This window comes from Pollicipes pollicipes, unplaced genomic scaffold, assembly GCF_011947565.3.
Source record: "Pollicipes pollicipes isolate AB1234 unplaced genomic scaffold, Ppol_2.1 Scaffold_6052;HRSCAF=7182_pilon_pilon_pilon, whole genome shotgun sequence".
Taxonomy (NCBI): domain Eukaryota; kingdom Metazoa; phylum Arthropoda; class Thecostraca; order Pollicipedomorpha; family Pollicipedidae; genus Pollicipes; species Pollicipes pollicipes.
In genome coordinates, this window is record NW_023596805.1 from 17,983,299 (window position 1) to 18,005,302 (window position 22,004).

The 22,004-nt window shown below is 47.0% G+C and overlaps 1 protein-coding gene across 1 annotated transcript in view; it reads right to left on the reverse strand.

Annotated features, from left to right (window-relative positions):
• The window catches only part of LOC119104307 (facilitated trehalose transporter Tret1-like), a 79,845-nt gene that overhangs the window by 28,287 nt on the left and 29,554 nt on the right, over nt 1–22,004 (reverse strand). The window contains exons 2-3 of the mRNA XM_037228005.1: nt 15,725–16,969; nt 7,471–7,591 (exon numbers count right to left, since the gene is read on the reverse strand). Coding sequence (XP_037083900.1) covers nt 7,471–7,591; nt 15,725–16,969 — 1,366 coding nt within the window. The remainder of the gene's footprint in view (nt 1–7,470; nt 7,592–15,724; nt 16,970–22,004) is intronic.

Genomic DNA, 22,004 nt, shown 5'->3' on the forward strand with positions numbered 1-22,004 from the left:
TCATGTTTAGGTGACTAAAACAAACCAACTGTTCAAATGACTGGAGTTGAAGACAGTTGAAGCATGAAAAAGTTACTTGCAATATCAAATTTACGATTAAAACTGAGAGCAAAGGAGTATTAAGCAAGCATTGCCAAAATGGGAACTGATGTAGCTAGCAAATTTTTATCAAGGCTTTAGTTCCAACCATTCGTAAGCTTTAGATAATCCACAGTTGTTTGTTCGGATGTGGCAAGCTTGTCTTGGCAATGGATCAGAGAGCGGGCTGTGTACTGTGCATAATGCTAACTTACGTGTGTGGTGAAAGGTAGCAGTGCGGAAGAATGGTTCGAACTGAGTACAGCCTTCATGTCATCTGGATCACTTCCTGGTCGCAGGGCATGATCCGTGCTCACAGGACCAGATTTAACTTTGCAATGACAGTTCTCCTGTCAGTCATGCTACAAAGTACTAAAATATACGCGCACTTTCCAACTACGCGCTTGAGAGGAGTGCTGAAGCTTTCTATGGCTAATTTTGGTGCTGAAATGTGCAGCTGAGTTCTGCAATAGCTATCATGACAGACACGATTTTTGTCAGCGATCCCATCAATGGCTGTGCGTGTACAAACGCAATACTAAAATATTAGTCAATCAGTGGGCAGGAAAGGATGAATTCTCTGCCATGTATATGGCTAGTAGTTGTGCCCTAGAGACACGGCCATCACTTCATTGGCTACGGTCAAATGCACATGGGGTGAACGCTGGTGGCAAAGAAAGTTACGCATTTGAGGGTTCCTTTAGTAATGCGAGATGTGAACAACATGATACAATGAGCATGCATAGTGCACCAGCGACGATATCTGTCAGCCAGCACGTGAAAGCCGCCGCGATCTCGGTAAATACATCGAGCCGTCTGTGCTGGTTACCTGGTTCGTTGGAGGAGGTCGGTACGACATTTGGGTTGACTTTCGTTGGCCAGTTTCCAGCTTACCTTTACGTTTCAAAGAGGTCAGGTGTTCGTCAGGTCAGGTCAGGAGCAAGAGGTGTTTTTCGGGCGAAACGATGCGCTCGTCCTGGAACTGGTACCCAGTGCTACTGGATTACCAGTCAAGCATATTTCCCCTCGACCACGGAGGCGGCATCGTGTTGCATCGGTGCCTTTTGCTAATGTAGGAACAATGTGTCCGTTGCGGTGCAAAAATCGCAGCAGCAGTACTGGTGTTTGTACGTTTTGCTGACAACTTTTTGGCCACTGCACTCCGAAAAGCTTATGGTAGGCGCCTATTTGTGCAAAAGTTCTGTCATGGTGTTCCTTTGATTATCAATCTCCTGCATTACTAAACACAAACAACTTATTGTTTGTAGAGCAGATATATGCTGACGTCACTCATGACTTCCACCAGCTGTATTGTCCGGGCATCGGCAGTGCTGCTGGCAGATCCGACGTGCTCGAGATCGGAAACCACTCTGACGTCACTCATGACTTCCACCAGCTGTATTGTCATGACATGGGCAGTGCTGCTGGCAGATCCGACGTGCTCCAGATCGGAAACCACTCTGACGTCACTCATGACTTCCACCAGCTGTATTGTCAGGGCATAGGCAGTGCTGCTGGCAGATCCGACGTGCTCGAGATCGGAAACCGCTCTGACGTCACTCATGACGTCCATCAGCGCTGGCTGTCGGGGCCCATCTTTGAAACAAGGTTGTGCATGACATACCACTGGTAGCGTAAATCATGCACATTTCATGCATAGGCTTAACTTCAGAAAAAAGTTCAAAGTGACGATTGCACTTAACTTTATACTTGTGAGTTAATGCTGGTTCAGCAAGGTAACAAAGCGAGATTCTGCGCGGTGGATCAGTAGCAGACTGGAGCGGGTCGGGTGGCGAGCTAGCATTCTGGAGAATGTTGCACCTCTCGTCCCGATGCTTTGACGTGGCGAAAGTTGGTTTCGACAAGCTTCATCCCGTGCTCGCTTCATTAACACACCGGAATTACACTCTTCAGGATTAGCGAACAGTGGGCAGAAGTCCGGGAATTAATCTTTCTAGGTACTAGATAATCGCTAGATACAAATGATATCACCATCGATATCAATATAAATCAGTCGTAAAAGTCATATGAAACGCATGCGTACAGCAGTTATGACCTGCCGCAAACTTGAAGTGCCATTGGCGGGCTGGTTTTCTACAGCAGCGAGACCATTTTTGCACTGTGACAGTGGCCATATGTGGGTGACACCATTCTGCGGCTAGTTTTGTGAAAGCATTGGTTGATGAGGAGTTATTGAGAGCTAAATCCGTCCTGATGGTGGGATTTCATGGCAAACCGAGCGCATTCAGTGCGTTCGGGAACTAGCTGAATGCTTGCAACCTCAGACATTGAAGCCTAGAACAATGTGCAACGCAAAGCCTAGAAATAAGTCCTCGTCCTAGACCAAGGTCAAGCCACACGAAGTTGAGGTCGGCCCAAAAATTTGACAGGAGCGGCATGCACCGTAAGCCAGCTATCTTCTTACTGAAATCCTCCAACGGTATGCTTTTTTGTCGGGGTTTCCTGGAAGTCATCAGCTTTCACAATGTCCACGTGATTATAATCCCCGGTCGGCGTGCGTTTAACCAGTTGGAACAGGAGCTGCATTAGCCGCTCGGTAACTGTGGCGACCAAATGCGGTGTCCCAGCTGATTTTGAATCAGTACGCGCTGGATTTTCGGACGTGCGGACGCCATCCATCGCCCTCTGACACGTTTTTCTTAGTCAGACTTTATCGCATCATGCGAGATGTTGCGAACACCTACCACGGCGTGGCTTCGAAGCTTCTGCTGTCCTCCTTTGCTTTTGCTTGCTCGCCGATGGCTTACCTTGCCTCTTGATAGCATCATCCTGTCGCAGGGATAGACGTGAGTGGGCTATCCTTTCAGGGCCTTTGTTCGATACGCTATCTGATCTGAATAAATGTCTGCCTTTTCTCGGCGTTTTTGTTGGCCTTGTACGCGACCGTCGCTTTGCAATGCTGACAGCCAATGAACCGAATTTTAAATGGCTGTGTTTCCTGTAAATGCGAACGTTGCCATTCCTGAGGGCATGTTTCTCTCGTAACAAGTTCTGTTCAAAACGCGTCACATCTTAATATCCCAAGCGTAGGAATTTAAAGAGCCAGAAGTGGAATTCTTCCTTCCTCACAGGTTTGTATACTTAAGCACATGAAATGCCTTTACGTCCTTCATTTTTCATTTCTTTAGCTGTGGTAGCTATTTTTACACCCAACTTCTTTTCCAATAACATGCTTGTATTGAAGAGATACTGGACTTTCCATTCACCAAAGACAAACGATCGATCAAAATAAATATACAGATCAAATGACCAATGGATCAACCTCACATTAGATATCACCTTACACAGCTCACCAAACATGGGAGGCATTCATAATGTCCAAGTGTACAATGTCCCAAGCACGAGTAAATCAAGGTATGTCCAAAGTACGGGATATCCTACTTACGTAATGTTCAAAGTATAGAATGCCCAAATAATGGAACGTCAAGTTTCCAGAGAGGCCGCCAGGGAATAATCGACCTTATTGACAGGTAGCGTTGCCGCGTCCACCTTCGGCCGCGTGCATACAGTCGACACTATTACGAAGACTAGGCGTGTGGGACTGGCTAATCGTATTGCTAGCATAGCAACGAATCCATTTGCCGCGCCAAGACACGATAGGGCCGGGTGGAAGCGTGGCACCGGTATTGGCCACTTGCCAAGGCTGAGCCCAGTGGCGCGTCCCTGTACTCTGGGTCACTCAAGCGAACATGCGGAGCAGGCCACGGGATGGAATTGTGGCTACGTTAGGCGTGAAGGGAAAATTGTTAAATTCGACACAATAGCGTTCAGCTTTTCTGGACATTGGTTTTGACTGCACGATTCACAGTGTCATACAGATATATGTACGGGAAATATTCTAGAATATTTTGGGGCATCATACACCAGCGGCGTGCTCACTATGGGTTGGTTTTCAGCAATAACAAGCCAGCTTCCGAAAGTGGTCCTGGTTGCCAGTGAATATAGCTCAGTTGAATATAGTTCTATAAAGTATATAGTGTCTTGGAAACATGTCATATCCAGCACGTGCTAAGAGCTCCCCGACACACAGCCGGTTGGATTTCAAGGTTTAGATGACCGGCAGTAGGTGTAAGGCCAGAAAGGCGTACTGTTACCGAAGATTGGTGTTAAAGCCAATGACTTGAACGCCATTTCCAAATGTACCTTGCCTGAGAAATGCCGTTCATGTAGCGTCCCAAGACGATGCTCACGTGTTCCCTTAGCCTCGAACAAAGTTACCGGTTGTGTGCGGCGATTTTCACATCTTTAGATCCGTGTTGCCGGCAGAATGCGTACCTTATAGTTGGTGTTCCTTCTACAATGATGAAATCTCTGAAGCTATGCATGCGATGCGACTGCTCAATTCGACGATACGTTTACTTGACGTGTTTGCCTGCTGTGCTTTCTCCTAACGGTGTGCACACTCCCCGTAAACTGCATTATCAGGTGTTCAATGCACCGGTCTGGAACGTTGCGTTTTGACTATACCACATCAGACGTTCCTGGACAAATATTACAACAGATCTAATGTCGTGAATTGTGTTTTTTTTCTTGTCAGCTATTGATGTATGCGTGACTGAGTTTTACCTCCGGAGGAACACTAGGATTTCCTGATCGGATCAACTAGAATTAGATTTTAACATGAACGACTGGTCACGCTTCTCTGGGGTCGTCCAAAATGTTTGCAATTATTCCTGCGTGTAAACGCTCAGAGACATCCACCCGTTTGCACAGTACGTTGTCTGTAAACATGTTCAACATATGAAGGATGAGCTTGCATCACCTTTTAATGGTTTCTTTTTGGCACTGAATATGAATTACATCGAGGACGCGCAGCACCGCCTGGACGGTGGGATCGGGTTTAAACGCAGTCACGTAACCGAGGCTGGTCACGTGACATCATGTCCACTTTAACTGAACATGGTGAGCTGCTATGCGAAGAGGATTTGTCAGCGACATCTCCGTTATTGGAGGGTGCTGACGATATACTTGTGTTCGCAGAGCCAGAACCATGGTTTAGAAAGACAAAAATTGTTCTCTGGCTGAGACTGATAACGCATACTGCCAGTATACCTATTGGCATTTCAGTTTTTCGGGGATTTCAGTACCAAAAGCGCGCCCACCATGTGTTTGTGTTTAGTGCGTTGCAAGTCAACGATTGCTGTCCAGCACTGGCGCACTGCGTTCGTATTTTCACGAACGGCACGTCGCCGCTAAGCACAATGCTTCACAACACTGCAGGTGGAACAATGGTCTTCCTGGCGTCTCAGTGCCGTCTTAAATTGCACGGTTTGTCGAATCCCGCCGTCTAGAACAGTATTTCAGCCTCAGTTTGCTGCAAATATACTGGAGAAAGCTGCTTTATTCGACTTGTCAGCATGTTGATATCTCCCGTGTATTTCAGCACGGCCTTCGGAGGAAGCGGGGACGCGAGGCGTGTTAGGGCCATGTGAAGTGGAGCTGCACTTCGTGAGTAGAAATGGTATTTATTGAAAGGGATCCAACAAAACTCTTGCGCCTTTCAAGTCAACAATATGTGCTCCCCGAAAGAAATTTTCAAACGCTATGTACTTAGATGTGACGGTTTTATTTGTAAGAAAGTATTTGAGATCTTCTCGGTTTATTTTTTGGCCGTGGCCTTTGAGGATTTCTGTTTTAGTTAATCATGTCTATCACTCAGAATGGGGATTACAGTCGCTTGAATTGAATTGTAAACAAAGCAGATACGTGCTCGAGAAAGGCAAATAGGAAGGTGGTGGTAGCAGGTAAAGGTAGTGGCACTATCTATGTTAAGGTTGGGTAGTGGTGGTATTGTGTATAAGGTAGTGGTGGTGTTTGCGTAGGTGGGTTGTTTTGTACCCAGGTGAGGTAGATTTTTTTCTAGTAACACAGCACTTCACAATGAAGTAACAGTAACAGCACAGTATTGGTTGGATTTGATAGAGCATGCTTATCTTACGCAATCTAGCTCATAGAGAAAACCAGCTTGCGAACTGATAAAAGAGAAAATCATTAACCAAGTTATTTTGGCTTTCGCGCTGATTTTGTTTTTCTTTGATTCCCATCTAAGAAAACATCAGGAAGGAATTCATTTGGTCTTTGTGTTGACTGTGTGATTTAAACGAACGTTTTTCAGTAGAGGCAAGGATTTTATTCATGGTTGATATTCACTTTGGATATGAAATGATCGATTAATTTGCAACTAATTAGTAACTGATTTGATTTATGATTGTTTTAACAAAGGCATCTTCATTCAAATACAGGTCCGTAAGGTACAGTTGAATTATATTTTTGAGAAATTTCCCTGCAGTTTCAAGATCGTGGTGTTGAGCTGCCTGGAGCTAGTTGTGATAACAATATCCGTGTGATTTTTAGATAGCTCAATATACGTAACTATGCTTTAGATTCAGGGTGGTGATGGGAGGGGATCATGGTTGGACTAATCTAACTAGAATCTAGGGATTAGAACCTGATTGAGAAAACGTCATTTTGGATGTGCAAATACGAAAAATGCTTATTATACAGGCAAAACTTGATAGAACAATAATGTATGTGGGCAAATTGGGGTGGGCATGCGCCCAACTCCCAGGTCCAGGGGTTTTACCAATAGCACAGCTTTTACCGTTGCATCTAGTGTTCAGTCCATTTCCTTGCAGGTTCTCTCTGTCATCTATCTATGCTAGTCTAGCTTTTGGTAGGTACATTATTTGGGGATGCATCCATAGCTGTCTGAAGGTGCAACATTAGTCTGACTTGGGGATCGACATCTTGTTCACTAATCTGTGCTATGGGTTTGTTTACCAAGGTGACGGGGACATAGACTCCCTGGGATGTGCAAGTAATGTTGTCAATTCTTTTGGAACTATTTCAGATAGGTGACATACGTCGGTGTTATTTTTCAGGATATGACGCTTTACCTCGTGACTGTCGGTCACGCCTGCACCCGGAATCTTACGAACCAGCAGCATGCACCGTTGCCAACCGAGCTGCATCGACGTCGCCTAATCAAATATGACTCTTTGTATAGGGTTGGAAGATTTACTGGGGGAGTAGGAGATTGGACTACCTTCTTGAAATTCTTCTTTCATATCTACCCTTGAAATATGAGTATCTGCTCATCATCAGAAAATGGTCTCATATTTGTATTCTGGACTTCGCGAATATCATATTGACATTTGCTCTCGAAGAGGTTGGATTGACGATGCCCCGTTTAGATGTGTCTATCTATTAACTGTGTTGTAATGATCACACCGTAACAAGGTTAATAGTAGATGGCAGCGATAGCATCCGTCATACATCTCGTGTCATGCCATCTCATCCGTCGTGTCCTACGAATGCAGGCAGTGGCTTCGGAGCTTTGGGGATTGCTTCGTGCAACGACGCGATCTTCACGGAGGCGGATGTTGCTGCGGCTGCGCATGCTCTCGCCGATGGAGTCCGTCCGGCCATCAGTGAAGAGCAGGCGGCCGTAACCGATCAGAGTACGGGTGATCAGACCCAGGGCGACCAGGCTCTGGACGGTCAGGCCGCAGACGATCAGAGGGCTGCTCGAAGCGACGAAGGTGATGGCATCGTACGTGTCAACACGGGCACGGGCGGCCGCTTGGACACCCTTCGCTCGGGTGGGGCCAAACTTGACCCATCTAAGATCTCTGGAACTAAGAGAGCTAGATACATTAAATTCAGAAGGTGCATTACCCTGTACCTGAACTCACTCAGGTTAAAGTTTGAGGATCCTAGGTCATGACCGTCGTGTCAGATAAGGACAAACAAGATCAATCTTCAGTTTGGTATCCAACGTGCCACTAGAACCTAGATACCTGTTCTAGGCAAGAGGTCACATTCTCATTTCAGGTCAACGACCTTGTTTTACCTTTCGAAAGTCATGGAGACCAACAGCATGCAAGACTGCTTCGAGCTTTGCATGTGAATACACGACAAAGATTACGTTAAGCAGTATGTTCCTAACGACAAAATGTTGACCTGCATCATTTTAGGTCAGTGACCTATTTTGATCTTTAAGAAATCCATGGAAGATGCATGATGTGGTTCCTGTTATTAATAAATTCGAAATAAGCTTCAGAAAGTACCTCATATAGCAAGACTTAGAGCAAAAAAAAAAACAGATTGATTTTGACGTTGGTCCGAGATTCAAAACTGACCTTAGATCAATGTAATCAATTGTTGTATTACCTAAGAAGGTATCTCAGAAGTGTATGGCTTCGCCTAACAGTCCGAGATTGCATCAGATCGAACGATTCCCTAGAACTTCACTCCGCAGAATTCATGGCTTGACTTTGACCTACCGTGGGTCAATGACCCTACAAAAGGACATCGAAACTGTTAAAACTGAACGACCAGCCATTCCATTGTCTACAGCCATGCCAAATTTGGCGTGGCTGCGCCGCGCTTTTCGGAAACATTCTGGAAAGACCTTCGGGGGGGGGTAACTTTGACCCCCACCCGAGAGCGTGTTAATTCACATTTTTCACACGTCAAAGTGCCATGGCAACTAGAAGAGCACGCAGCAGAAAAATGGAGGTAACGGCTGGTGAAATCGGCCGGCTACCAGCAATACCAGTGACAAGCCCACGTGAGATTACGAGGCGGGTTAAAAGGCAGAGCTCATCAATTTCCATCAGCTCGCCCATTAAGCGGGCCATTCCCGAGAAGCGTCGCTGTGGGGAAAGCAAACTCATAAGTTAAGCCAAGAAAAAACGCGCTGCTGAGAAAGCGAAGACCATGGTGCAATGGTGCAGGGCATTTGAATGTTCTGTGGAGGAGGTGTAAACGAAAGAAATGAAGTCTAGATCCAGTGCAGCCAGTGCGAAACACGGTGTTAATAGGAATGTTCTAGAGGTCATTCTTCCGTGTACACTTGCGCGTGATGCAAGCACAAGGTAATCAGCCTGTAATCTGCGGTGGAATTGATCCCATTTTGGTTTCATTACACATAGATAAAAGCTGTTATATCCAGAGGACCACCTGTAGTTCTCGCTGGTGGTTTTAGCAGCTGTCCTTTTGAGTCGTGCTAGCATGGTTTGGAAAAATAACTCGGGACAAAGATCGACGTGCTTGGCAGTATTTCGCGAACACAGTGGTTTTCTGGTACAGGGACGAAAATCAACGATGATGCGCCTGATTGGGCATGACAATCTTGGCATTGCCAGCATAACGCTTTTCCGAACGAATTATCAGGCCGTGTCATGCCAGAGATGATCAGATTTTATGCCGTACATCACCCTTCTTGTATCTTAGCTGTTTGTGGGAACGAACTGCATGAGGCAGCTATGGGCAACTCTTACGATCACGCGAAGCGCGCCCTTCTAGCCTTAACTGTAAAAATGCCGATTTTGACTGATACAAGCTGTATAACTTCACAAACTGTTGGCTCTGATCATCTTGTAAGGCATCCTCACTGCCAAACTTCATTTCTGTGTTAGCGCTATGTTTATCCCAAGATCGAATTTGACCGACTTTGTCACCTGCTAGAAGATCGGGTTTGACCGATTTTGCCACTCACTAAAAGATCGGGTTTGACTGATTTTGTCACTCGTTAGAAGATCGGGTTTGACTGATTTTGCCACTCGTTAAATCGCATGGAAGCTGATTCACGATCGCTCTTGCAGGCCGCGTAAGATGCATTTTCCTAGTCTAAGCGCCCGCAGGCCGCCAATGTCCATTGCATGCACAAAGTGCTCTCACATTGCTGCTTCAAAGCCCTATTTATTACTCGCCCATAGGTAGGTCATGATCTCACACTGGTTATCATCACTAAATGGGCCTATAATATCTTACTGCATGCGCTTCCCAATATTGCGCGTGGCACCACGTAGAATCGTACGCAGCACGAGCGTCACCAACGCCCCACCGGTGATCCACTTCAGAAGAGACACGGTCATATGTTCTCTTTTTTGTGGGCGCAATGCAATTTAATTGCGCATAATAAATATTGCCAGTAGCTCAAATAAGATGCAATTATCTGCGACGTGAACTCTTGAAAAGACGAGAAACAGATCGGGTTCCCTTTTGCACAGTTCACGGACTTCTCGCTCTATAAGCACTTGACAAACACCTTATTGATGTACGCAATACGGGCAATGTAGGGACTTTTCACCCACGCGTGATCACATGCATAATGCTAGTCGTGCTCCAGAGGCAAACCTGCGCTTGTTCACAATAAGCTGTGTCTTTTCGGCATCAATCAAATGCTCTGTCAGTCGTCTTCTGTGCAACATATCGTAACTGTTAAGTAAATACTTACACACCACCGATCTTACATCACCAGCGGTGTTGCGGTACATTTAGTCCCATGAAAAACATACTCAGAGACGTTGGGTCCGACGAAACCTTAACCGAATGAGGGAATCCCTCGTCCTCCCCTCGGAATGTTGGGTCGGTGCTGTGATGTCTTCTGACGTCGGCAATACTCGTACTAGGGGCGCAGCTTTCCCCAAAATATCAGCGCAAAACCCAGCCCGTCCCGCCTGACTAGTGATCACGCCCGCAAAAGCCAGCTATGGTGCGATGCTGATCCGTCATTAACCCGCAGGTACAAAGTTATTGCAATGTACATCTTATCATTTTACCTCAAATCTAGACCTATGCTTTCCCAGTGTGCTTCAAATGGCATGTAAGCGCCATCCAATGAGTAGCATGGTGAGGGCATCACCAGCCATATTGCTTAGAGAGCAGTAATCAAAGTGCCTGCATAATGAAGCTTATGATGCACCAAGGTAGATATTAAACAACGTCATAGCAGTTTTTGACTAGAAATGAAAAGGAGGAGGGTGGAAATTAAATTTGGATGGATCACAGATCATTTCCTTTAAAATTGCATGCGTCAACAGATAGCTTTTCACCGACGGAGTAAAAAATACTGGATGTTTCAATTAATGGAAAGTGTCAATATAGTATTTCTCATTGAAGAAACAGCCAGCCTACCGTACAATGTTTGCTGTTTTTAAGCGAGTACATTATGCAACACACAACAGATAAAAACACACGGTAGCTTTGAAACGCTTCACATTTCGCTCTTACTCCACGCCTGGCCAGAGGAGTTCACTTCCCCGCTACGGTGCTTCGAGCACAGGTCAAAAACGAATGCTGGGAGCGGCGTGAGAATTTCAGTGTCCGTACATCTATTGATCTGGCATCATTTTGCAAAGTTGAGGCTTTGCTCAACTAATATCAGTGAACTAGGTCAGGTCAAAGAGGTCAACATCTAAAAACTTCGATCACACGTCGCTTCAGTGGGTAATTTGGCGTCGTTAAAACTTGGACGGTAGTAGAACTTGATAGTACCTACAGCTTGCAAATTTCAGATTTTTTGGGAAATTCGAGGTCATTCAACTGAAAGCAGGTCAATTGTTGCTATTTTACGTAAGTATTACAGGCTTGTACGTTTTCATGTGCAGTTTTGGAAATTTATGTGAGGAGAAGAGTGCTAACTTATATGCATAACGATCATATGACCACAGGCATATGACCCTTTCCCCGGTCATGGCCTGTCTCTGTGGGTACCTTCTGCAAAAGACATGCCGAGCTCAAAATATGCAGTTTTTAGGTAATTTTGGCCGCATAATTTGAATACTCCACTTAGAATGTGTTGAGATAAATAATAATGCATTATTTAGGTCAAAATATGTCATGTAAGTTCATATGAAGATATCAAAGGTCAATGGCCTATGTTGCCAGTAACGAGGAGCCTAGATGAACGAGTGTGATGCGTGTAACCACCTAGCTATCGTGTTTGTGAAACTGCTGAAGTATAGTTTCAAGTACCACCGTTCCTGTTCTCAGCTTGTTACAAAAACATTGTCAAGTGTCGAAGGGGCTGCACATAATGTAGTTAACAGCCATGCGATCTCGAGTACTTGTAGATGTCTGATACATTATTTCTGATCACGGCATAGTATTGAGCTGGTCACATAGACCCGATTAGCATCTAATGCTTTTATTTGGATGTTTTATAAATTTGACCTAAGTTGACCTCAGACGAGATATAGGTCACCATAAAATGGCATTACTGTGTCTGGCATGTTTTTCCCCACAGCTGCGCCTAATAAAATGCACTTAGTCGTTGAGAGAAGTAGTGAGAAGTATCGTTGATGTAGGCTGCTGCTGGACCAACTTTAGGTGGTGACCTAATCTGACCTTTGTAGGGCACATTGTGAAGAGAAGTATTGTTGTTGTAGGCTGCTGCTGGACCAATTTTGGGTGGTGACCTAATCTGACCTATGTGGGGAACAAAAATGGTCGAAATGAATTCCCCAAAGTCTTTATGTTTATTTACGTGGTCTCAACAAACGTTTTGACGTGTTAAAGTTTTAGCTGCATCCATAGGAGCAACCGTTGTTTTTTTACTTTTCGTGGTCTCTGGTGACCTCTCATTTGACCTGAGGTCAACAATTTGGTATGCATTCCGTACTATTTGGCGAGAACTTGAAAATGATACCTTTGTTTTTGTCATTTAGCGTCTGGAAGTTGGAGATTCCAGGAAAGAAGTCAATAACCCACCGGCCGGGCGCGGTTGTCTCAGCCCCTCCCCCTCCCCACGCCGGGCGCGGGCTACCAGTATCCACTTCCCATCCCACAATCAACGCCGTGTCGCTCGTGTGACGCGGCGTGAATGCAAGGAAAGCAAAAACATTTTGCTTACGAATATTTGCCGCTCTGGTGACACCATTGACATTTAGCAACATCATAAAAACCGTGGCATATTGTTGAATGGTGCAGAAAAGCTTCAATGAAAACAGCCAAAGTTGCAAGAATGATTTCCAGGACATTTTTAACAGTTCACATAGACTGCAGACTGCAATTTTTGATTTCTATGGAATGGTTCATTGACTCCATACGCTGAGATGATTTTTTCACACATAAATGCATACAGATATAAATATTATAAAAATGAGCAAGTCAGACAAAACAAAGCCTTCGTGAAAAAACACGTATAAAACTGTAGCAATTGTAGTAAGGGCGAACCGTATGTGTGGGGGCCATGTAGTCGTGGTCAGAAATTGCGTCTTCTTCATACGGACAGAAACAAACACTGCCACCTCCGTTTTCAGTTGCGACAGCTGTTGAGCATTTGATGCGCCAGTAACTGCTGGCTGTATTGACAAGTAAGTAAAAGAAGGACAATGATAGCCTCACAGTCTCCCATACGTTTCGCTGGTCATGGATATCGACTGTGATTTGTGAGGCACGGTTTTTGGGCTAATCAAGAAAGGTTGAGGTATCACGCCCTCACAATAACAGCCAAGTGCACTGTGTAGCTGTATTTATATTAAGGGCCCACCGAACTGCTGCTCAGTGACATCAGGCTTAGTTTTTCTACATTTTGGTCATTCTTGAAATTGTCAGTGACATGTTTGCTGTTTAATTTGCGCAGCCTGGTTCACTATTGTGCCATGCCTGCCATGGGTTATCGGTGACTGGTGCTCCTGCTGTAAAAATACAAATGTGTTTATGTCATCAGTGTTTTGTGTTTGGCAGCACAATCTGCTTTTAGAATAGATTTAAAGATTAAGGAATAGTGGATGCACAATTTCACCTGTTCAAATTTTTGTCCCGCAAAGCCCGGCACGACTGCCCATAATCCAGCCAAAAGCCCGCGAATTCTTGCGGATCAGAAGCGGGCGGCTTTGCTGGCTGAAAGTTGCATCTCCAATCCGTACCCTAGTGGCCAAGCCGGAAACAAATATCACACGTTGAGGAGCGCCGCAGAGCTGCGGACGTGGTGCGGTCGCCATCGACGTTGTTATGTCACAGCGTTGAGATAAGCGACCGTTACAGTGTGCTTGACTGGTACTGATGTTCTCGTTCACATATTAATTGATGCATAATAAACGCGACACTTCTCTACAAGTAAGATCCCTCCTTCCTCCACAAAACACGGCACACGGACTGCGACAGCTGCGTCAAAAAACCCTGAAGCTCTTTTTATTAGGAAGAAATTAAGGACACCGGCTGGGTATACGTGATGGACAAATATGACTTCATTAATGAGTTTCGCCGATGTCAGCGCGGCCGACCGTCAACCTGGGCACACCTCCACACTGCCGGCTGTACCAACAGATGTGGTCCCCTAGACGAAATGACTTCCTCCAACACCGACTCTAAGTGAATCCCATGAATGACTGTCTTTCTCTTTGGGTCAACCTGCGTAGGGAAAGGGAGTGGGGAGCTCCTGAACCTCTCGCCGCTCCAGCTCTCTTGCCACCGTCCTGTCGGATTTAGCTCGGAATGGGCGTTGGTGATCTTGGTGCGAATGCATCATTGTGGGTTATCACTGTCCTGTCTCTGTTTTGGGACGGCACATATTGGACCATGCACCACAAGCCCCCGTCTTCCTTAGTAAAGTTGTGCGGAGTGCGTACTGTTTCTCCACGGTTGCGGTAATCACGCTCTCGATGAGGTACGGGCGTGTTGGCTAGACTTATTTGACACCAGCACCTTCTTCTCCCAGTACACAAAGGGGCGCGTTCATGGCATTCTCTGCTAATATGTTTTACATTCCGCCTCGAAGACCAAGGGATACCAAAGCTTATTTTTTGCTAAGGTCGGGGTGTAAAGTTGGCTAGGAATACTTGCTGCGAGGGGTAAACTCAAGGCTGCTACAATCATGTGAAATAATCGCATCACCATTCAAAATTGACATGTTGAGACACTTTTGTCTGATATATATATATATATATATATATATATATATATATATATATACATATGCATATATACATATATGTATGCATGTGTGTGTGCAAATAGATATATACAAATTTGCATATATACATAAATGCATATATATATAATATATATATATATATATATATATATATATATATATATATATACATACATGTGTGTGTGTGTCAAGCTAAAATCCGCAAAACGGTTATTGTTTGTCTGAAATGGTCGTCGGCTTTTGGCAGCTTTGAAACTGCCACATCGAGATCTAGCGATCTCTGAAATGCCAAAACCTGATGTGATAGAGATGGCTGCGATCGACCCACCTGCCTGGCTACGTGCACGTTAAGCCCGTTGCCGTGTTTGCCGGTGACTACCTTCACCCCTCACGATCGCATGGGAAACATCGTTCCGCATCTTTATCCAGCAAAACAAAGATTGAGGTAGGAAAATGACACTCAAACTTTACCTTAGTGTTCATACACGGACTTGATTTTAAATCGGTCTTGAGCTAAAAATCCATGGACATGGGCTTGTGTAAGCTGATCAGTGGACCTGGAGCCTCGCGCTCAGACACAAGAGGATTCGGAATCCATTTGGGAGGAGGTTTCTGGACGCAGGCGCATGTCTGTTCAGGACAGAAAGCTTCAGGTACTAAAGTCATTTGGCTTCTGGTCTATGTATTAAAGCATTAAAGAGCTGCAGAGAAGCAGGCCTGCGCCAGTGTTATACAATTATTTCACGCATCTAAGTCAGGCTTGTAATGTGCCGCCGGACCGTCGTAACACCTGGAGTCAAATGCTTCATGACGGTAGCTTCCTCTTGTTCCGTTCACTTGAAGTTGCGCCGGTTCACTTGCAGCGTTGACGGTACTCTCCACGAACAGTTTTTGAATTTGCTCTATGGATTTCCCTTTCGTGTTTGGCAGACAGAAAGTCGCAAATAAAAACATAAGCACGTGCATGGCCGTGAAAAACCAGAACACTCCGTACATACCTAGGCTGGAGACGGCCAGTGGGAACGAAAACACCATGGTGAAGTTGGCCGTGCCGTAGAAGAGCATGCACACGCCACTGAGCTCGGCACGGATGGTGTTGGGCAGAAGCTCCGATAACAAGACGCTCATCAGGGGACTGATGCCGGCGGACATGGAGCAGACGATGACGAGGATGGCGACGAGGGCGATCCAGCCGTAGTCGATCAGCTGTTCGCTGTAGTAGAAGTAGCAGCCGCAGACGAGACAGGCTACCGCCCCGAGCACGCCGTTTATCTTCAGCAGCGTCTTTCTTTCAAAGCGCTCCATGATGACACTGAACAAGATGGTGGTGATTGTGCGCGCGATTCCCACGAATATGGAGCCAAGGTAGGGGTTTGTGAAGCCTCCCACGTCTTTGAAGACAACTGGCGCGAAGGCGGTGGCCGTGAACGCACCGGAGAACACAAAGAAGACGTACAGGGCAAGGATCAAGGAAAACGGTATGAGGTTGTGCCGGTGCTTAAGCTGGAACAGCACCTGTAACGGTGTTGCGTCGTGCTTGTGCGCCTCACCGAGCGACTGCTGAATTGCTTCAATCTGCTTGTCGACGTTATAGTCCTGACCGTGGTAGAAGCGCATCGAGCGTTTCGCCTCCTCCAGCGAGTGTCCCTTGGAGATGAGCCACCTCGCCGAACGCGGAAGCATCAGGGATGTCAGGAACTGTAGTGTCATTGGCGCAATGCCAATAACCAGACACGTGTAACGCCAACCCAGCAGCCACCCGAAGATAAAGGTACACGTGATGCCCAAGCAGCCGCTCACGATGAGCAAGGTGGTCAGGTAGCCACGTACGCTTACGGACGAGATCTCGCCAACGTGGGTGACCGAGAGCCCGCGACAGACACCGATAGAAACACCGACCAGCATCCGGCCAGCCAGGATGACCCAGAAGCTGTCACCGAACGCCATCAGCAGCCACCCGGCCACCACCAGTGGCGAGAAGACTTGCATCACGCGGACCATGCCCAGCAGCGGGTTGACGTAGCTGGACGCGATGAAGCCCACCATGGTGCCAATGGTGAAGGTGGACACGATCCATGAGACCTGCGAGGTGGGCAGCACCGGGTCGGCGCCTTCCGAGGTTAGCTGCTCCGTGAAGACGCCGCTGAAGGCCATCGACGCCGACATGTTGAAGTGCGTCATCGAAATCGAGAAGGCCGTAATGACCTGTCGGCAACAGAGACACAAATCAGGGACGAGCACAACACGATGGACGCTTTTACAAAGGTCACACGCAAGATTTGGAGACGACCTTGCAAAGCATTCAGGAATATGCGCAGCGTGAATGAAGTATGGGGTGGGGAAAGAAATGAAAAAAGGAAGCATTGCATGTCGTCTTAGCTCAAGTTACTAGGCTCAAGTTACTACACTAGTTCACTAGGAGTCACTACATGAGCTAGTAGTCACAGTCACTAGGAGTCACCAGCTCAAGCCAGTTGGTGGCATTGAAGAGGTATAACAACAAATGTGACGTTAATTACGTGCATATTCGCATGTACACGGAAATGTATGCTAATTTACAAGCGTTGTAAGATGCTGAAAGCATTCGGCTGACTGAGAGCTGAACTTTCGTGAAAACGCCCAGAGCCTAGTCAGCATCACATAAGTAAGGACAATCAACTCTGTTCTGGCACGCCCATTAAAGGGACGAGAAAAACGGCAACAACGCTTCGTAAGGTTTCATTTGTAGTACTGTGCGGTATTTGCGCACCCTGACCGTCAGAGTGGCCCGGACGCTCTCTGCATCGCTGCGGAGTTACGGACTTCGCGTTTACACTCTGGTTATAGTTCCACGTTAGCCTCGGGCACCCACCATATCTTTGGTGAACCGGGGTCTGGGGACCTGGACCCCGAACACCACGTGATCTCACCGATACTCCCGGTCCCTGTTCCTTGTTCCGCGGGGTATGCTGAAAATAGCCCACCTCACTGCGATGGGGCAAGCGATCCTTGCCTCGTGATTATCCCGACCGAACATTTGTCCTGTTACATGCCCGATTGCCAACCGTCCAGATTCCAACAACTGTGTGCTCTTCTTCACGTCGGCGGCAGGTTCGTCTCCGAGGGCATGTGTGCATTCCCCTTTCCGCCTCCGCCGGGATGAGAGCCGCAAAGTTAAGGTGGCTGGGTTTGGTCCAAAGCTCTTGATATTACTAGATAAAGTAATATGTTGTGTTTCTACAGCGCATGTCCGGTCTGGTGATGCCATTGAACCAATGAGCCGGACGCAGCCATGAAAGCCTCGCCTGACCAGGAGGATGCCCGATTGCAAAGGCTGAAGTCCCCACCAGGCCAAGAGAGGGCTTATTCAGTCATCTAAGACTCAGCGTTTTGTTTTAACGTAATGAGCAAACGCGAGGAAAATTTATTACGCAGGACCAGAGACACAATGCCCCTCACATCTGTTTAAGAAGCCTCTAGATCTGCTTGTCGTTTGAAGACCAAGTTGGTGACACCGTCCGTGCCCTGTTGCCGATTTTCTAGCGCCGGTGACGGGAGCGGGTCAGAGGCGGGTGTTACCTGGCACGTGGAGAGCGTGGTCACGGAGCGTGACCTTATGATGTCTTATGATGCTTATCGCGTGCTGGCAGGCGGTCGCCGCCCTGCGCGGCTTCTGCATCGGGCGGTGCCTGACAACCGGCTTAAAATGCGTCACGAATTTGTCCGCGCACGCGCAGGGCCACACGCCATCGGCTCCCGCCAGAAGACGGCCTTGCAGCCGCGTCTGTGAGGGCAACGGTCGCTGTCTCGGTCGTGGTGGCGAGCCACCAGGGTCTGCGACTGCCCCACCATCACCCATGGTCGCACCCTCCTAGCACCCTCCTCTCCAACATTCTTGGATTGCGCCCTCCTTCGGTCATCCGCCCGGTGTGAATGTCTGCCCAGGAACTTCCAGATATAGGGGCTAGCCTAGCTCGTAACCCATTGCATAGAGGTACCTATGGGCTTACTAACCTGTAAAATCCCCTACCAGCCGGAACCCTCCGGAAGCTCTCTTCAGCCATGATGACCCTGAACAACACTAGCGTGTTTGGTTTTGATAACCTTTTTCTACTGACGCTTTCGCGCTTCCGGACACGTGCTTCTACATCCATACATCTCTTGTAATGATTGTTATCAATGTTATCAAAACCTTGTTATAGATATCAAGATGTAATAAAGCCATCTCTTCTGGATGGAGTTTTTTCTCCAGCGGGCTGGAAGACTGCATGCGCAAGGCCGCCTTAAGTTTGGTGACCGGAGCGTGCGCTGCACGTGCAGTCTAATCAGTCGTCTGTCGGCCCGATCTGGGATTGCCGAGAAAACGTTGTGCAAACAGCTGCTACCAATCTCTGCAAACGTCACGTCTTTGTCCGATTTTTAATATGCGTAAAGAGCAGCTCATTCGGGCGAGAACGCGTCGCCTGACGTTGTGTGACAAGTGACTGGAAACGCTGGTATTGGTTTGCTACCGTAATAACGGCGTTACATCTGCGCAAAGTGCTTGAAAGCGTCCAAGATGGCATCCTCCTCATGAAGGTTTGATAGTATGGCAGTGTACCAGGCCGGTTTTGCAGCTGTTTGGAGCGACCGATCACAGGCAATGGTGGTGGCAGAGTACGTGACCTTTCCAGGGGCGCAAAGCATGACGCATTTACCTATTGTTGCACCGGATATTTCCACTTTTCATCAGTGGCATGGCCTGTGACATCCAGATGGCAGTCTAGTATCGTGTGCAGGTACTCCCCTCCGCCACTGTTGATGGGACTTTTTACTTAGATTACACAATATATATATATATATATATATATATATATATATATATATAAACAATCGCTTTATTACATACGCGCCTACATGAGACTCAAGACGCTTCAGTTTTTGCGCCGTGCGAATTCATTTCAACTTCAGACCGCAAACGCCCACTTCAACAACATCGAATCGCGGCCTTCAGTTCAGTCGGCAGATATTTGACTCCCGTCATATCGGGACCACTGACAGGCTCTCAGACACTATGAAAGTACTTGGCGTGATGCGTCACACAATGCTCGTCTTGGTTACTAACGTCTCTGAGGTGGTAGAGATAAGACGCTGTGTTTTTGTCGCTCTTCTGCTTTCGAAAAATCACAATCGCTCTTAGGTCATTTTCAATACGCCGGCTTTTCTTGCACTTAATTTACTGCCTGACGATTTAGGAAGCACCAACATACCTACAGCTGGACCGTGTGCGCAAGACCACGAATGTTACAGGATGTTAAATGTTCCGTAACATTCGTTCGTAACAGCACCCCTCGTCATCGTGAGAGTTTAGAATGGTTTATAGCCTAGGACCTCACCACTCAACGCGCCCATCGAGGCCAGTGCGTAAACACGGGGGTGGGGGCCAGGGTGGGCAGCGAGGTTTGAAGAAATGCGGGACGTGGCTTATGAACATGGCTCCAGACTCTTTGTCCGGAGCACTACCTGCCTGTGAGGGACAACGAAATTCTAGGTGGGTAGGCCTACTCAGATTCTTTGCTTGCTTAACTTTGTTGAAAGTCCTGTTTGTAAGTCCACGGTCTTGTTTCTCACCTGCATTACCACACCACGTCTTCTGCTTTGTTGAAAGTCCTGTTTGTCAGTCCACGGTCTTGTTTCTTACCTGCATTACCATACCACGTCTTCTGCCGCGTCCTCCTCCGGTCATGCTGATGGCACTGAGTGAGTCACCAAGAAGAATTCGGATGAAGTGCTTACGGATGTACTTTCACTTGTAGAACAAGACACCCGACGTGATGGCGCGCCCAAGAGCACCGGGCGTAATGAGAGGCCTACGGCCAGGCAGCCTGTTCCGTCCTCTTCAGCTTGGCGCGGTCTGGTGTCTGGTGTCTGGTGTCTGAGCCTGGGCACAGACACCGACCGCGCAGTGACCGGTCTGCGAGTGTTTCCAGGCAGGAGCGGGCGCCGCCCGGCCGGACCAGCCCGTCGCAGCGCTCCCTTGACATTGGGTAATCGCCGCTGCTGAGCTGTTGGCAGTTACTGGCCAGGACGGGCCGCGTGAGAAGGAAGGACGGGGAGGTGGAGCCTGCACCCTCGGACACGGTTGGTGATCGGTCCACATGGGCGGCGCCAGCCAGCGATAGAGCGGAGCATCCGACACAGTTTGCATGGCATGATTGAATTACACGTCGAAGTTCCCCGGGACAGTAATCGTGACGATAAGACGTACTTACATGACTGTGCGTAGGAACTCTGGTTTAGATTCGATAGTTGCGATTTCTCATCTTGAGAAAATCTTAAATTTGCCACCAGGTTTTGGTACGTATGTCTCATGTTCTTTCATGATACGAAGAAATGCAGTTTGAAACCGTTTATATTGTTCTTGAGCAGTGCATCATCAGAATCTTTGGTGTGTATCTTGGCGTTGATATAGCAAAGTCCATAATCTTCACTGCTCCAGTTTCACAGTGATATTTTGAAATTAGTGGGCATGTTGACATTCTAAAAAAGGATAAGCTTAATCACTTTTTAACCTATAAGTGAGGTTGGCATGGTCATTCACAATTGTCACCACTGTTAATGAAGATTTGAAAAGGACTGACTGCACTATCATCTGATGTCAGCATCACATCTGTCGCACGAGAATAGGTATATTGTTTGATCCGGTAAGTTAGTGCCTTCTAACATCTTAGCATGTCAGTGAGAGCGATATGGCAACCAACCAGAAAACATTTGTTTACTGTCAATGAGATCGCTACCTGAAATAGTAAAAGCTCAACTTGTTACCTCCCGCAGATCACGTCGACCAAAGATAAGTTCTCTGTAATATTTTTCTGGTTCATCATTCAAGTGAAGGTACAAAACTTAACAACATACATGAGGCATTGTTGTTAATAAAAATCTGGTCATGGCCTGCAAACTGACAGTTTCTGATACGACCTTGTTGGATGCGGCCGGGGAAAGTCACTACTTGGGCAACTTTCACACATTTGAGAGACTACGGGATTGCTGCGGGCCAGCCACTGCCATTCGAGGGGAGAAGTCCTCCTCTGTCGTTTCTGACTGACAAGAAGCCTGCAGCGGCAGCATCGCTTTCGCTTTTAAATGTCACAGTGACCCATCGCCGAAGTCTATTGAAAAAGCGTATGTGGAAATAAGTCTTTCCAGATAACATGATGCCCCAGATGTGGACCAAGAAATTGCCACATATCTGGCATGTTCAAGCCAACCCAAACATCTCATT